The sequence below is a fragment of the Lithobates pipiens genome, unplaced genomic scaffold (assembly GCF_037356315.1).
Source record: "Lithobates pipiens isolate NorthernLeopardFrog02 unplaced genomic scaffold, aLitPip1_a1.2 Scaffold_25, whole genome shotgun sequence".
Lineage (NCBI taxonomy): Eukaryota > Metazoa > Chordata > Amphibia > Anura > Ranidae > Lithobates > Lithobates pipiens.
This window is the reverse complement of record NW_027507787.1, coordinates 224436403-224453465: the sequence shown is the minus strand read 5'-3', so window position 1 is coordinate 224453465 and position 17063 is coordinate 224436403. Positions and strand designations below refer to the sequence as shown.

The 17063-nt window shown below is 44.5% G+C and overlaps 1 protein-coding gene across 2 annotated transcripts in view; it reads right to left on the bottom strand.

Moving 5' to 3' along the window:
* The window catches only part of LOC143930918 (alpha-2-macroglobulin-like), a 177152-nt gene that overhangs the window by 14635 nt on the left and 145454 nt on the right, over positions 1 to 17063 (bottom strand). For both annotated transcript variants that reach the window (XM_077455604.1, XM_077455605.1), the window contains exons 29-32: positions 12182 to 12387; positions 8842 to 9057; positions 3606 to 3733; positions 291 to 381 (exon numbers count right to left, since the gene is read on the bottom strand). In XM_077455604.1, the coding sequence (XP_077311730.1) occupies positions 291 to 381; positions 3606 to 3733; positions 8842 to 9057; positions 12182 to 12387 (641 nt within the window). The remainder of the gene's footprint in view (positions 1 to 290; positions 382 to 3605; positions 3734 to 8841; positions 9058 to 12181; positions 12388 to 17063) is intronic.

The following is a 17063-nucleotide window of genomic DNA, read 5'->3' as shown; positions in this document are numbered from 1 at the left end:
ACTAAGAAGTTAATATATGGCAAGTGTGGTGTGTATGTGATGAGTGCAGTCGCGGCGCCGTCTGTTTGTTTTTAATTAATGTGACAACGTTGTCATATTTTTTAATAAGTCTGTGTAAAAAAAAAAAAAACCTTCCTTTTTTTGGTGTTAAAGTAGTTGGATATTTTGTTACAATTAAAATAAAACTAAATTTGCATTTATGTGTTTGTTCTATGGTGACCTCTTTTGGAGACCTCTGTTTCTCCTAGTTTTTTCTTAATAACAAATTATCTGCCAGGACCAAAACTCACCTGTCTTATTGTGCTCTTCACTGGGATGAAACCAGATAGCATCTTCACCTCAATAACAGCCATGTTGGATAAATGCCGGGAACCTGTGTACCTGTAAGTAGTAAAAACATGTAATTAGAGGCCCAAGCCCTTACAGGCTATCTATATATTTTCAAGACTGTCCAAATACGGGCTCCTTTCTCCATGACTGGTGGCGTTGCTCAGTAAGTAAAACATTTTGGTAATTTAGCTATTGCCTTATACGTGCCTTATAAAGGCTATTGCCTCTATGAGGTTGATTACTCACCCTGGGTGGCTCCTCTCAATAGGAAAACCTTTGAGTACACTAAGCCCTTGTACACACGGTCGGAGATTCCGACAACCAAATCCGTCGGAGTTATTCTGACGGATTCATTCCGGAAGAGGTCCGGAAGTGATGTTGCATACACACGGTCGGACTAAGTTGTCGGAAAATCCGATTGTACATAACGTGATGACGTTATTTCGTTACAACAGCACTACGTTCAGGCTAGTAGCCAATAGCTTTGGTCTAGGAATTTAATCTGAGCATGCGTGGCACTTTGTCCGTCGGAGTAGGCTACACATGATCGGAGTATGTGCGATCGGAGCATTTTGTTGGAAAATATTTCCGGCAAGTTGGAAAAGTTGGTCCGACGGATATTCCGATGGAAACAGTCCGATGCAGACCACACACAGTCGGAATATCCGACAAAACGGTCCGATAGGAAACATTCCGATGGAATCTCCGACCGTGTGCACAAGGGCTAAGAAGGAAGTACACTGAGGCTGGGTTCACACTAGTGCGAATTGGATGTGGGTTTCCCCACATTCAATTCCCATCCAATTTGCATGGCAGGAGATTGTGAACAGCTCTCTATGGAGTCGGTTCACACATCTCCGGAGCAGCTCCGGTGCAAAGTGCTCAGGAGTCCTGTGTGTCTTTTGGTCTTCTTCAGGTCCAAATCGGGCCTGAACTGGTGAATGGAGACGCACCGGACTCCTGCTGTGAGCCGCTCCGTTCATCAGTGTGAACCTAGCCTTAGTCACCCACGTCTTGACAGTGGCTAAGCAAACAGCTGCTAAGGTGTGGAAAAAATGCACTGTCAATTTATGAACTGAAATCCTGTATGCACCAATGCGTGATTTATGAAAAGTTGACTGCTCTTCAATTTGACGAAATCCCAAACCTCCATAACAATTTGGGACCCCTGAATCAACCAGTTCCTGCCCTCAGAAATCAACTGCTTTCACCTATCTAGATAATTTATAGAGAAACACTGGATAGAATCCTCTGCCTACTTGGTTCCCCATACCCTCTAAACCCTGTCTCTTCTCTTCCCTTCCCATGTAATGGTTTAACCACTTCAAGACCAGGTCTTTTTCTGGCTTTGATTGGATCTCCGGCCAGGTGGCAGATGTGCTGACTGGACGCTCGGGCCTCCCAGGGGCACAGGAGAGCCTAGGTAGAGCAGTGGAAGGTGGTGGGGGGGGGGGTGAACGTCTCCTCCCGCTGTTTGTGATAACAATTGAGCGACAGCTTAGCTGACGGTCGGCTCTACAAAATGATAACGGGGTGATGCCAGGCCAAAACCCCCGGTACAACCACTTGAAGCAGAATGATGTACAGGTATGTGATGTTGTGGCAAGTGGTTAATCAGCCAATACCTCAATATTTTAGTTTTCCCTCCTTATAGTTAAGATTACATAGCAGCTCTGTGATGGGGAAAGTGTGTCACATCCAAAAATGTCAGTAAGTTAGAAGAAAAATTCAGAGTATTAAGGTACCAAAAAAATAAGCCATAATTTCATTAAAATACATATTTACTACATACTGTATATAACTATATACAATAAAATAATAGAACAAATGCTTATTTGTGAAGAATTACCAGTAATATAATGTTTAGCTTGTACAGTAACACTGGTGGCGGCTGGTGGATTTTTTTTTGGGGGGGGGGGCAAACCCCCCCTGATTGACCAGCAGCACCTCCCCCCACTGTCTCCCGGTCGGTTTGGCACTTACCCCATCTAGGCGGGTAGCGGGTGGTGGGATGTGTGTCCTCTCCTCCATCTGCGGCTTCCAGCATGTGGCTCCTCCCCTCCTCCTAGGCATCCAATAGGATCGCCTGTCCTTTCAGGCAATCGGGTCTCAAAACCCACTTCCTGATCGGCCGGGAGGAGGATCAGTGTTACAATAGCAAATATTAATTTGCTGTTGTAACCTACCTGTGTGGGCTCCGTTCACATTCTCTGCACCCCGAGCCCACCCAATTTTGAAGCCTATTAGAGCCTCTGGCTCAAATTAGGTGCTTCAAAAAAGCAGCCCCTTCATTGTAATTTATGCATCCGGCGTCCTGCAAGGAGCCAGATGCATGGATAGGGGATGGTAGCGATGGATGGGGGGGTGTCGCCAATGCGCCCTTAATGGACGGTCCGTCAGAAACACCATCAGCAAAGCTTCCCTCCACATACAGCATATAGCCAAAATCATATCCACTTCTTATATAATTACTATTAACGTGACATATCAGGAAATTCTCCCATTGCTGTAACCCAGATGGGGCAGGCTTGACTTAACATGTTTCGCAGTATCTCATTGCTGCTTCCTCAGGAGATTTATGAAGGTAAGTACCCATCAAATAATAAAAAAAATATATATATACTGTAGACGTATGCACACACGCTGTTCCCTAAAGACATCCTCACATGCAAGCAGCACGGCTGGTCAATCTCCCCTCCCTATACATACAGGAGCATCTGCAGGGATTGGAAGTCCATGCCGAGGCAAATGGCAGATGGCACTCATACTGTAGGTGTGATGCTAGATCCTCCGAAGAAATTGTCCCACATATCCTACATGCATTGGGAAGGCCATGAGAGATTCCTATGGATGGATCGCACTCTTACACATGTAGGGTGCATACAAGGATAAATGCCTTTGTGCCTCAAATTCTGCCACAATGCTGAAGTGTGGCCTCCACGAACGGGTGTGTTGGGTTTTACCAGAAAGAAATAGAAGAAAAATCCTCCAATATGAAAACTAGTTCTGATGCCCCTGGTGACAAACAGGGATTCCCTCACTTTTGAGGGAGTTCCTCTCGCTTCCTGTTGTGGAACAAGTGAATGGAAATCTCCCCAATGGGACACAGCTAGCAAAAAAAAAAACTAACAGGTGTTATAACCCTCCTTTACTCTATGTAAAAATGAAAAAAGTTGAACTTTAAGATCTACTTTAAAAGTAAACTGTGATTTGTCATACCACTTGCATGAATTGGAGGACATATCAGGGCAGTTGACAAGTTATAGAAGACTTACGCAACACGTATTCCAATTTCAAAAGTTCTCACTGGTTCCCCGTCACATTCCATTTTTGAACTGGTCTCCACAATAAGTGAAAATACAGATTCTGCTTTAGGTGGAGGGACATTGTATCTTAAAACAGCCTGTAAAGCAAAGAACCTTTTTGATAGTCATAAAAAATTAAAGCAGCCTTATTTATTAAAATATTTGAAAGAATATCAAAGGCAGTTTTTATTCTGTACATAACAAATAAATGCAATGAATACATCATTAAATTTGTTTTGTTAACCTTAGACTTGTGCATGACAAAAAAAAAGTGTTGTTTTGTTTTGATTCGTTAATCTAGTTATTTCGTTTCGTTAAATTCAATTGATTTGTTCAATTTGTATTGGGGATTCGTATTTAATTTGAAGTGGTACTCTAATAACACACACAGTCTTTGATTTCAGCAATATCTGTACAGTTAGAATTTCAACTGAAGTTCGATGTAAAATAAGACTTGAATTTCAGTCCGAATTTCCGAAACTTGAACAAATTTTTCTTTGTTATTTGGAGCATTCGGTAAAATTTGTTTATACTGTAATTCGGGTATTCGGATATATCCGAATCTCAAAATAATGAAAATTAGTCAGAATATTAATTTGAAACGAAACGAACCGCACATGTCTAATTATCCTTTTACTGCTTCGGATAAATGGCATATGTTGGTGGCAGCAGGTGGTTTTACAGACACTCCCAGCTGCTACAGTAGTCAGCAACGCGTGTCCATCTCACAAGTCATCTTGATTTTCAGATGAAAGCAACCAGGTGGTTCTACAGCAGGGGGTCTCAAACTGGCGGCCCTCCAGCTGTTGCAGAAATACAAGTCCCGTCATGCCTCTGCCTGTGGGAGTCATGCTTGTAACTGTCAGCCTTGCAATGCATCATGGGACTTGTAATTTCACAACAGCTGGAGGGCTGCCAGTTTGAGACCCCTGCTCTACAGTACCTGATCACTTTCACATGTAACCCCCATCTGCCAGGCATTCCAGGATCTAGTCCTGTCCTATTTGCCCACCTGGGACCTCCATGGCAGGTGTCCTCGGTAGAGGAGAGGGAGAATAGCAAACTGATCTCATCTAATTTTCTGCTGTCAAAGGCTAATGGAGCTTAAAAAGAATTAAAAAACCCCTGCAAAAAATGTTGATCCTGCCATGCCCCATGCACATGCTAGCGGTGCCTAACACGGAAACGTCACTTGTGTTACACTTTTTCCATTTTGCTGCGCACGTTCAGAGTGGGAGCAATAATACTGGGCCCATTATTCACAATTAGCTCTAAACTGATGACCTTTAGGGACTTTTTAAAAATGTTGCCTTTGGAAGATTTAGGATGACAAAGGCTGTTGTTATTTTATGGGTACATGCAATCTTAAAGTGGTTGTAAACCCTTACAAACAACTTTGACCTACAGGTAAGGCTTACCTGTAGGTCCAAGAAATATCTCCTAAACCTACACTGTTTAGGAGATATTTACCTGAAGACAGCCATCGCTGTCTACGGCGCATATGCACTGGGTAAGCCGCAGATCGCTGCTCCGGAGAATCACAGCGCCGGAGCAGCGAGACCCACAGAGACCCACCAAGAAGATGGACACTCGGAACTACAGGAGACAGCGTTGACTTCGCTGACTCCTGTGTCAGGTAAGTGACACATAATGGACTACTATGCGATGCATAGTAGTCCATTATGCTTTACCTTTTCAGGGAATCAAAGAGGAAATAAACCCATCAGGATTTACTTCCTCTTTAAGCCCTTGTACACACGGTTGGACATTCTGACAATCAAATCCGTTGGATTTTGTCCGACGGATTTTGTCCGAAACTGTTGCATACACACGGTCGGACAAAGTTGTCGTAAAATCCGATTGTACATAACGTGATGCCGCTATTTTGTTACGACGGGACTACGTTCAGGCTAGTAGCCAATAGCTTTGGTCTAGGAATTTGATCTGAGCATGCGTGGCACTTTGTCCATCGGAGTAGGCTACACATGATCGGAGTATGTCTGATAGGAGCATTTTGTCGGAAAATTTTACCGGCAAGTTAGAAACAGTCCGATGCAGACCACACACAGTCGGAATATCTGACAAAACGGTCCGATAGGACACATTCCGTCGGAATCTCCGACTGTGTGTACAAGGGCTAATGGTTTACATGTTGGGCAGTGCTGGGACAAGGTCACCTGGTGCCTAGGGCAAAGATGACATATTGCACCCCCCCACCCCTGGGTGTAAAGAGAGCAACCTGTACAGTAGTGGAACTATGATAGTGCGGGGACAATCTGCCACTAACTGACATTTTGTGGGAACTGACTAACTGGCACTGACATGACCAGTGACACTAATACAGTAATCAGTGATAATACCATACACGGTCACTTTACTAATGACACTGGGAAGAGGTTAACATCTAGGGGGTAAACAAGGGGTTATTTGCGGCCTAACAATGTGTACTGTGTGCTGTTTTTCTTTTCTTTTTTTACCATAGATTGATTTGTTGAAAAGGGATTGTTCCCTGTGTACAGAGTCCTGTATTAATTATCAACACAGAGCTCTGGGCTGTAATTGGACAGGTCATCAACCATGAATCATTGGCTGGGACCTGCTAATAGACTCCTGCTGTGTCAAATCACAGGGGAGTAGGCGGGGGGGCGGCATGTGCCCGAAACCCTGAAACAGGCAGCGACATACTGGTTACGTTGCAGTGCCTGTAGCTGCCATCCCATCACAGTATATGTACTGCGGTGGGTCAGCAAGTGTTTGATTACCAATGTTATTTGTAGTATGCAGCATGAAGTCACTGATGCAATAGTGACAAGTGGCAGTTAAAGCGGAGCTCCACCCAAAAGGGGAAGCTCCGTTTGTTTGCGCCTTCCCTCTCCGCTGCCACATTTGACACCTTTGTGGGGGGGAGGAGGATTTTCCTGTTTTGACAGGTACCTGCTCTTACTTCTTGGTGACTCCCGGAAAAGTTTGGCTCCCCCTCCTCCTTTTGCCACCGCTGGACCATTCACAAAGTGCAGCACGCTTCCTGCATGCACAGTAGGGAGCCGGCTGTGAAGCCGTAAGGCTTCGCTGCATGTTTCCCTTACAAAGAATGGCATCAGCTGCACCTGAGAGCCAATTGAAAAATCAGCTGGGGTGCCGACATTGCGGGCTCCTTGGACAGTAAGTGCCCTAATATTAAAAGTCAGCAGCTACAGTATTTGTAGCTGCCAACGTGAAATTTTTGGTGGGGAAGCTGAAGCTCCTCCTTAATTAACCCCTTTGTGCTGCATTAGTGGCATCAGAGTCAGTGTTAATTAACCCCTTCATGCTGCAGCATAACACTGACACTGATGCCACTAATGCAGCACATTAATTGCCACTGGTCACTTATGCATTATTGGCCAGTGGCAATACACAATAATCCCCTCATGCTGCATATTACAGAAATACCATTGGTAATTAATTAACCAACCCTCAGTCTCCAATCCAAAGAGTTAAAAGAGTTAACTAACTAATCTGCTCTGCACAGACCTTACTTGGGAGATCCACTGCTTGGTTCTTCCTCCTCTCACTCGCAGCTCCGTCAGCATTCTATGTTTCTCTCTGCTCACTGCCTCCTGGCCGGCGTCTCAGTCACGCCACGCCGAGGTTAGGAAGATTACTCCGCCTGACAGGGAAGTGAAAAGCTGGTCCTAGGCTTGTGCCGGATGCAGGAGCGCACTCGGCACATTCTTGCAGCTCTTACTGACTCTGCAATATTGTAGCGTGGTCAGTGTGTACAGTCACAGTGTAGGTATCCGACCAGCTCTCAGTAGCGCACTGCACTTCACCTACACCCCCCCTTCCTTCAGTAAATTGTGCCGCCCAAGGCATCCAATTGATACGGTTTCATTACATTTTAGGGGGAGCCCCACACAATTTTTTTTTATTGTGGTTTGGGGGTTTCGCTTAATATGCCTACCAGACCCAAAGGGCCTGGTAATGGACTGGGGGGGATCCATACCCTTTTGTTCAATGATTTTTATCTATATTCCCAAGACCCGACAATTCATTACAGCCGTGATCAGTTTTAAATGACGATTTTCCCTTTAGAAATGACATTTTGCTGTGGTACTGTTCCAAACACGGGAAAAATGTGCCACTTTACAGGCATACTATAGACACCCCCCCCCCCCCCCCCGGCAGGATATTTAAAGGAATATATAATTTGTATTGTTTCACTTTAAGCATTAAAAAAAAAGTCACTGCTCCCAAAAAACAACTGTTTTTTTAAAAAAAATGTCAATGATACATGTCCCCTGGGGCAGGACCCGGGTCCCCAAACACTTTTTATGACAATAACTTGCATATAAGCCTTTAAAATGAGCACTTTTGATTTTTCACGTTGGTGTCCCATAGACTTTATTGGTGTTCCAGTGGCTTTTGAATTTGCCCCGAACGCCGCATATTGTTCGGTGTTCGCAGAACAACCCAAGTTCGGCCCGAACTTATGCTAGGGCCAAACCATTTGCCCATCCCTAGCTGGAAGCATCCTGCCATAACACACAGAGGAAGCCCTTCCTGGAGGCACGGGAGCAATGAGATAGGCCAGCAGGAGCAGGTCAGTGCTACTGAGAGATCTCCTGGGAGTCAGCCGGATGGGCTGGTGAGTGTCAATCTGGAAGACTGCTGTGGAAGAAGTTAGCCTGGATGGCTAGTGCAAGGGACGGCTGCAGCCAGGTGGCAGTGCCTGAAGAGGGGGTGTGGGGGTTAGTATCCACAGGGACAGTAATGCAAGCTGGACACTTTTTCCTGCTACACAACCAAGGGACCTTGGGCTCCTGCCTGTAATGGGCCATTGCCTTTAATCTGACTGAGTGACTGTCAGATCTTCACAGTGATCCAGCTGGGTTCTGCAAGCGAGTGAGTGCTGGAAGAAGAAGAGGGGCTGTATATTAAAACTGTATATAGGAAGAGTTGTCCCTGAAGTTCATTGTTAAAGTGAAGTGGGCATCCCATAATCTCCCATTCCTATCCAATTAATAAACCCTCAAATAAAAAAAAAAAAAAAAAAATAAGTAATGGACTGTTCTCTGACTCTGGAGTGCTCATGGAAATTCAGTGTGCCTGACTGTGCATGGTGGGGGATCCCAGTTCATCTGGGGCCCTTAAGTGGGTGCGCTACATAATTCCTACAACATTTTTATGTGAAATGTTAGAAAAAAACTCTACCATAAATGCTAACCTGTACAAAGACACAACCACTCCCTGTAGCCTTCACTGAGTATTCTCCGGGGATGGCTGGTAGTGTTGCCCTCTGGAGGAGGAGTCGATTTTTATTGTCCACATGGAAGTTCTCCAGAAATCCCATCTTAGAAGTGACTGCAACGCTAATATCACCCTTATCACTGTATGTCATGCTTGCATATTTGGCCAAAGCCTGAAGAGCCACGACTGTGTCCTATAAAAGAAAGAGATTTAACATTTTGAAAAGAGATTTAAAGATGTTTTTATTGCTTCTGGATAACGTGACACAATGGTTTTACTAGACTGAAAGTGGAAGAGGATCTGCAACTAAAACATAAACAGAAATACATATTAAAATTGAAATATAATATTAACAAATATCAAACTATCAAAGCAGCAACCCTTCTGTGAGATATAAACAGTCACAAACATAGTAAACATTTACACAGTTGCGTATTTAATATATAGACCATTAGTGACAAAAGTCCAAGAACATGTAGAAGTGTGGAAAACTTAATCCTCATCTCCAACCGCCACCTGGAATGTGTGACCTCTTGAAACACCACCACCAAGTAAAACAAAAGTGCTCGCTTACCAGCTCACACGGACCTCTTCTTATGGAAGGTCAGTGACACAAATTCGCCAGCCGGCAATTCAGCAACAACCCGTCCTCCTGGGACTCGTGGACTGTGATGATGTTGGCACGTCGCTCTGTCCTACGCCTTTCATCATACAATGACGTCGCCACAGACGATGAGTTGTTGCTGAATTGCCGGCCAGCAAATTAAAAGGCAAATTTTGATTTTACTAATGTAAGTGCAATTTGTAAGCTTTGGAAATAAAGTTTTTAATAGATTTTACACTATTTGGAGTTGTCTGTATTTTGGGTTCACGGTACCACTTTTTGGATGCCCGGTCGGATCTTACGAGGGATCCTTCTGATGATATCAAAGGCCAAAGCTAGGTATATAGCCACAAGTGTCACTGACCTTTCCGTAATAGGAGGTCTGTGTAAGCTAGACATGTGCAATTCGTTCTGTTTCTGAATTCGCTTTTTTGTCAAAATTTGGCATATTCGTTCATTCAGAAACATCCGCATTAGCGGAAAACCATTTAACACATTTTTGGAGGGAGGAGCTGAGCCTGTGACCTCACACAGCCACCACGAGTGTATGGAAGTGGTGAGCGTGCAGATGTAATAGAGATTTTATGTATGTGCAAATTTTAAAAAATTACTCATGTAAGTGTTCCTTTATTGGGGCTATGCGACTATGTTTCAAAAAAGGGGGTTTAGAACAGGGTGGGACTTTGATTGTGAGGAGTATAATAAAAAATTTACACATACTTGAATTTATGGAAAAATATACAAACATTATTCATCTGCCATACGGCAGTATCTTCTGAGAATAAACAGGTTAAAATAAGTTACAGTTTTGGAACTTTGAAGTCAGGGTGTGCCAGTCCCAGACAGAATAGAGAAGATATGGCCTATGCGTTTCGCGGACAGTTCCACTTCATCAGGGCCTTGAAAGTAACAGCACAGTGGATATCACATGAATTATAGAAATGTCTATTGGGGCTATTTTAATAAATATGTATACAGAGAGCACTGTGTAGTCTGTATTTGCGATTAAATGTGACAACGAAGTTGAGAGATGTGTAGCTGAGCGAAATCCTGGGAGAGGAAGGAAGGAGATTGTTGCGGCGTTTCACAGAGGAGAGATCATTATCTATATCCATTGGAGTCATCCTTGAGGTTGCAGAGTTGAGAGAGCTGAAGCTGAGCAGTTGTCCATGCATGGAGGAGAGAGATCGTTGCAGAACGAAAGAAAGATCATTATCTGAGTTAATTGAACTAATTTTTGAGGTGAGCAGGCATTATAACTGGTGACGGTGTGCACAATTTGGGGAAATTTTCCGTTGGAGAGCAGAGGAACACAGCGGTAAATTTGAATATCCGAAAGAACAAAAAACATTCAGATAATTTCTATTATAATTAAATGATTATGTTTATTAACCATTATGATATTTTGTATTATTATTATTATTAATTATTAATGAATAATAATAATAATAATAATAACTAAAATAATAGTTATAAACAAATAAATTATAGGTATTGTAATTTCCTTTCAAATTTGTCTGCCTGTTAGTGAACGTAACAAATACAAATTAATCAGAATTTACGAATTTTCTAAATAATGAATACTGCATCTATACAAATGGAACATAGTGTATTCAAATTCTTCTAAATTTCCGAAATAATGAAAACTGCATCTATATGAATGGAACATACCAAATTGAAATTTTTCTGAATTTACAAATTTATTCAAAATAACGAATTTCGATCATAACTAATGTCCCGGGGAAAAATAGCAAAAAAATAATTTTTCGGCTATACACATGTCTAGTGTGAGCTGGTAAGCGAGAAAGAAATATTCACCAAGAGTCCTGACCTTCCTCCACTCAGTGCTAAAACCAGCCATTCACCTGACAAATCACTCGCCCCTGAAATCCCTGTCAATAGCGAGACTACATTCAATACCCCCCTCCGGTCCTTGCCAAAATTGTCCCTGAATGGCAGTTTGGAAATGTGGTCACCCTCCTAACAACCCCATCAAATTATTCCCCACATCTGTTACCTTTTGTACCACCAACCCCTCCCTTTAGAATGTAAGCTCTACAAGCAGGGCTCTCCTGTACCTTCTGTATTGAACTGTACTGCAATTGTGCTGTCCCCCCTCTACATTGTAAAGTGCTGCTTAAACTGTTGGCACTATTTAAATCGCAAATGATAATAAAAGTAGATGTGTAAGATGTATAAAAGCAAGTAAAAGACGTCATATCCCATCAATGAAGCTTCTCTGCAATTAGCAGACATGGAAGACAATGTGGAGAGACACAAGAGCTGGGGTTTTGCCCAGGTATGGCCGGTATTGGCAATGTATATCTTGTTAGGGGCTCATTTTCATAATATGGCAAAGTCACTTTTATTTTGAAATTATGCTTCTGTAAGTTGCATTTTCTTAGAAACTTGCAAACTTAAAATTGTAGGTGTATCCAGAGGCAGACAATAGATTTTATCCAGTTATGGACTAGCTAAAGCTAAAAAAATAAAAATTTGGTGCACCAAAAAGCCAACAAAGGTGATTAGGGCATAAAATGAGGGTGCTGCCCAAAGCACGTGACTGGGTTTTGTCTTTTAAAATGAGATAAGGAATCTTATTACCACGGGCAGCATCTCCAGATTTGCTTTTACAAATGTGTGTCTTATTATTTATTTTAGTTCCAACAGCTCAATAAAGACAAAAGTTCACTTCATTCCCTTTTTAGGTCACCTGTGTAGATGAGAAGCCTCCATGGGGGTTCTGCTGTTTGCTCATCCAATTGACAATCTTGGCAGCTTTCCCGATGTCCGGGTCACGCCCAGAAAGTTCAGTCAGGAGCACATAGGAAGTCATCTCCACCTCAGCAGACGGAGCTCGGTACCAGTATGAATCTTGCTTGGGAGGAGTAGTATCACGCTTCCAGTGAATCTGTCCATCTGTAGATGCAATCAAGTAGGAAAAAAGTACCTAAGTTACAAAACTCACTGGTAAGTAACCATTGCTGGGAAAACAACATCTACTACCCATAGACGTGAGTTGATAAATTTCCAATTTTTTTTGGGCTGGATCAGATATTGATCTCACAGCTGTAGAGGTTGAGACTTCTCCCAAGGAAGGTTGGAAAATGTGTTCAGTTATTGTTTTCCTCTGATCAGCCAATACTGGGAGGTGTCTGTATTTTCATCATGAACGTTCAGACAGACATTCCTATTCATAGGGACCCTAGTGTAGCCACCTGTCCGGGATTCAATTTGGATTTTGCAGCATGTGTCTGGGTTTCAGTCCGCCTGAATCCCAGACACCATATTCAGACAGGAATATGGCTCAGAACAGGCCCTGGTAGGAGGGTGGGGGGGGGGGGGAGGGTCAGGCACTATTTGCGCCACATTACCATTATCTTTGGAGCTCCCAAATGTGTCCCAGGTCTGCTACAATCCTATAGTGTATGCAAAAAAAATGTTTGCTATGAGTCTCGTAAGTGTTCGAGTTTAGCTTGAAGAAAAAGTGGCAACCCTATTATTGGGGGGGGGGGGACTGTACTGGGGGACAGACTGATCTTGTTTGATTTGACTATGCTTCTTAAAGGGGTTGTAAAGGTTCGTATTTTTTCACCTTAATGCATCCTATGCATTAAAGTGGAGTTCCGTTTAAAAAAATAAAATAAAAGTCAGCACAAATACTGCAGCTGCTGACTTTTAATAATTGGACACTTACCTATTCCAGGGCCCAGCGATGTGGAGGAGCGAAGCCCGGCTCATCTCCTCTCTGCGGCGCCAGGATTGTCCCTGTGGGCTCATGTGTGAGCCGTGCGGCGCGCTGTGACTGGCCGGCCAATAAACTGGGACCTGTGACATGTTCCAAATGATTGCCGAGAGGGAGGGGGGAGAGGTTAACTTGCTTCCAGCACCACGGTGAACCAGGAGGAAGTGGGAGATGGAACCATCTAAAAAGAGGGTTTCTGCTCCCCCCGAAAAAAATTACATGCCAAATGTGGTATGTCAGGGGGTCACCTTCCCTTAAAGCGGAAGTTACATTTTTGGGTGGAAGTGCGCTTTAAGGTGAAAAAACACCTTGCAGTCACTGGCCCCCCAGCCCCCCGTTGTACTTACCTGAGCCCCTTCATCTTCTTCGAAGTGTCATCCATCTCTCCAAGGAGTCCCGGCATTGATTGGATAGATTAATAGCAACACAGCCATTTGCTCCTACTGCTGTCAATCAAATCCAATGACCCAGGTGCCGGGGGTGGGGTCAAGTTATACATTCGGCTTCTATGGATGCCAAATGAATGACTCGGGAGCACGCCCGCAAGGTAACCCCCTCGGGACAGCGCTTCTCCTAGGGGGTTATCTAATGTGGGGAGGAGCCACAAGAGCCGCTGAGGGACCCCAGAAGAGGATGTTCAGGGCCACTCTGTGCAAAACGAGCTTTACAGTGGAGGTAAGTATGACATGTTTGTTATTTAAAAAAAAAAAGAAGCTTTAGTATCACTTTAAGCTTCTGCCATTATTAACACAATTTGGCCACACTCACTATTCGTCACGGGACGCTACATGAGCTGCAACACTGCTCTTCTTGGGGAACCCAAAAGTATCCCAGGTATTTTATTGTATTGTGTAAACTGCAAAAAAAAATGCACTTCTGTGTTTACACATGTTTCAATGCATGACAGCATTTTCCTAAATTTATTAGTTGCAGCCTGACATTGTATGCTATCATTTAGTCTGATCTACAAGCACGCCCAGATCCTTTTCCAAATGGATTCTCCCATGGGAGCCCCTTCTAATGTGTATTTCTTGATCATACATCACGGGACACAGGAGCTTCATTACATAGTGGTTTATATAGGCACCTCTGGTGATTGGACACTGGTTAACCCCCAATTAAGGAGAATTCCTCCCCTATATAACCCCTCCCATATGGGAGGCACCTCAGTTTTTTTCGCCAGTGTCTATGGTGGTTGGTCACGTAAAACATGTGCTCTGAAGGATCTGAAGTGGTTTTTGCTCATCCGGTCCTTCCTAATGCAGTCAATTCGCGCTGTGGTCTCCTCCCTGCAAGGGGGAGAGTTTATGGCATCAATAGACATCAAGGATGCATATCTTCATGTGCCACTTTTTTCCGTACACCAAAAGTATCTAAGGTTCGCGGTAGAGCGGCGCCATTTTCAATTTGTGGCCTTGCCGTTCGGGCTAGCTACGGCCCCTCGAGTCTTCATAAAGATTCTAGACCCTCTCTTGGCAAACCTAAGAGCTCAGGGTATAGCCGTCATGGCTTATCTAGACGATTTGCTTCTCATAGAGAAAACAGTAGCGCTCCTGAACCACAGTGTTACCAGAACGCTAGAACACCTGGAAAGCCTAGGTTGGATTATAAACCTAGAAAAGTTGTCCCTACAGCCTGCTACCAGGTTGGAATACCTGGGTATGGTCATCGACACCGCTCAGGGCAAGGTGTTTCTACCAAGGCCAAAAGCCTTGGCCATTGGGGGTCTGGTGCGCCTAATTCTGGGCAGAAGATCTTCCCCCATTCGGTTGTGCATGAGACTGTTAGGGAAAATGGTCGCCTCCTTCGAGGCCGTTCCATTCGCCCAGTTCTACTCAAGGCCTCTGCAAAGATGCATCCTTGCGGCTTGGAACAGGAAGCCCCAGTCCTTGGATCTTCCTATGTGTCTATCCCCAGGGACACGCAAGAGTCTCTTTGGTGGTTACAAACCGAGAATTTGCTGAAAGGCAAAAAACGTTTCTTCCTCTTCCATGGAAGATTATTACGACAGATGCCAGCCTGACAGGCTGGGGAGCAGTGTTGGAGGAGACGTGCTCGCAGGAGAAATGGTCTGCGATCGAGAAGCTATTGCCCATAAATATCTTGGAGATCCGGGCAGTTTACATGGCTCTCATAAACTGGTCTTTCAGACTACGGGGTCTCCCTGTTCGGGTTCAGTCCGACAATGCCACAGCAGTGGCCTATATCAATCACCAGGGTGGTACCAGGAGTCTGGTTGCACAAAAAGAGGTGAATCGCATACTTGTCTGGGCAGAAAGGCATGTTCCATGCCTTTCTGCAATCTTCATTCCAGGAGTGGAAAATTGGCAGGCGGATTTTCTGAGCTGCCAGCAGTTGTGCCCAGGAGAATGGGCTCTGCACCCCGACGTGTTTCGGAACATATGTTGCAGGTGGGGTACTCCAGACGTGGATCTGTTTGCGTCCAGGTTCAACAGAAAACTGGACAAATTAGTGTCAAGGACAAGAGATGCACTCGCCCAGGGGTCGGATGCTCTGACAGTTCCCTGGGATCAGTACAATTTGATTTTTGCCTTCCCCCCGTGCCCGCTTCTGTCACGGTTCCTGTGAAGAGTCAAGAGGGAAACAAAGTTGGTTCTTTTGGTAGCCCTGGCTTGGCCCAGGCGACCTTGGTACGCAGAGATCATGAAATTGGTAGTAGGCAGGCCGTGGATCCTCCTTCTCTGGCTAGATCTGCTCTCACAGGGTCCAATTTACCATCCTGCTTTACACAGTCTGAATTTGACGGTTTGGCTGCTGAGACCCACATTCTGAGAGACCGTGGCCTTTCTGGGCCAGTCCTTTCTACTCTGGTCAATGTCAGAAAGCCGGCCTCCAGGCTTATTTACTACAAAACCTGGAGGGCATATGTTTCCTGGTGTGAACTCAGGGAATGGCATCCTAGAAAGTATGTCAGCAGGATCTTGGCCTTCCTCCAGTCAGGCCTAGAAATGAATTTGGCCGTAAGCACTATCAAGGTGCAGATTTCGGCCCTGTCAGTGTTTTTTCAGAAGCCACTTGCATCACATTCCCTGGGGCGGGCTTTCATCCAGGGGGCTATGCGGATAAGGCCGCCAGTCAAACCTCTGGTATGCCCATGGGATCTGAATTTGGTTCTCTCAGCTTTGCAGGGGCAACCATTTGAACCTTTGCATCTGGCTTCATTAGTTCTTTTGACTAAAAAATTGGTTTTCTTGGTAGCCATATCCTCGGCTAGAAGAGTGTCAGATCTAGCAGCTCTCTCCAGCAAGGAACCGTATCTAATTATTCATAAGGACCGGGTGGTAATGCGTGGCAACGGGTCCTTTCTGCCTAAGGTGGTTTCAGGATTCCATTTGAATCAAGATCTAATCCTACCATCCTTTTTTCCGGATCCCCAGTCCGCAGAAGAAGAATCTTTAAACACCTTAGATGTGGTTAGGGCAATCAGTACCTATCTTCAGGCAACTGTTCAGATAAGAAAAACTGATTGCTTATTTATTTTGCCGGAAGGGCCAGGCGGCATCAAAATCCACTCTCTCAAGGTGGATTAGATGCCTGCTGTGAAGATGGGAGCACACCATGGTATTTTTCAGGCCTATAGTGTAAAGGGTAAGATCCCTCCCTCTCAAGTGAAAGCGCACTCAACGAGGGCTATAAGTGCTTCTTGGGCAGTGCATCACCAGGCCTCCCTGGCTCAGATCTGTAAGGCTGCAACTTGGTCATCAGTCCACACATTCACCAGATTCTATCGGGTGGATGTCAGAGGGCAAGAGGATATCGCTTCGGGCGCAGTGTACTGCAGGCTGCAGTTTAGATCCTCCGGTCCATGGCGGTCTATAATTCTGATCTG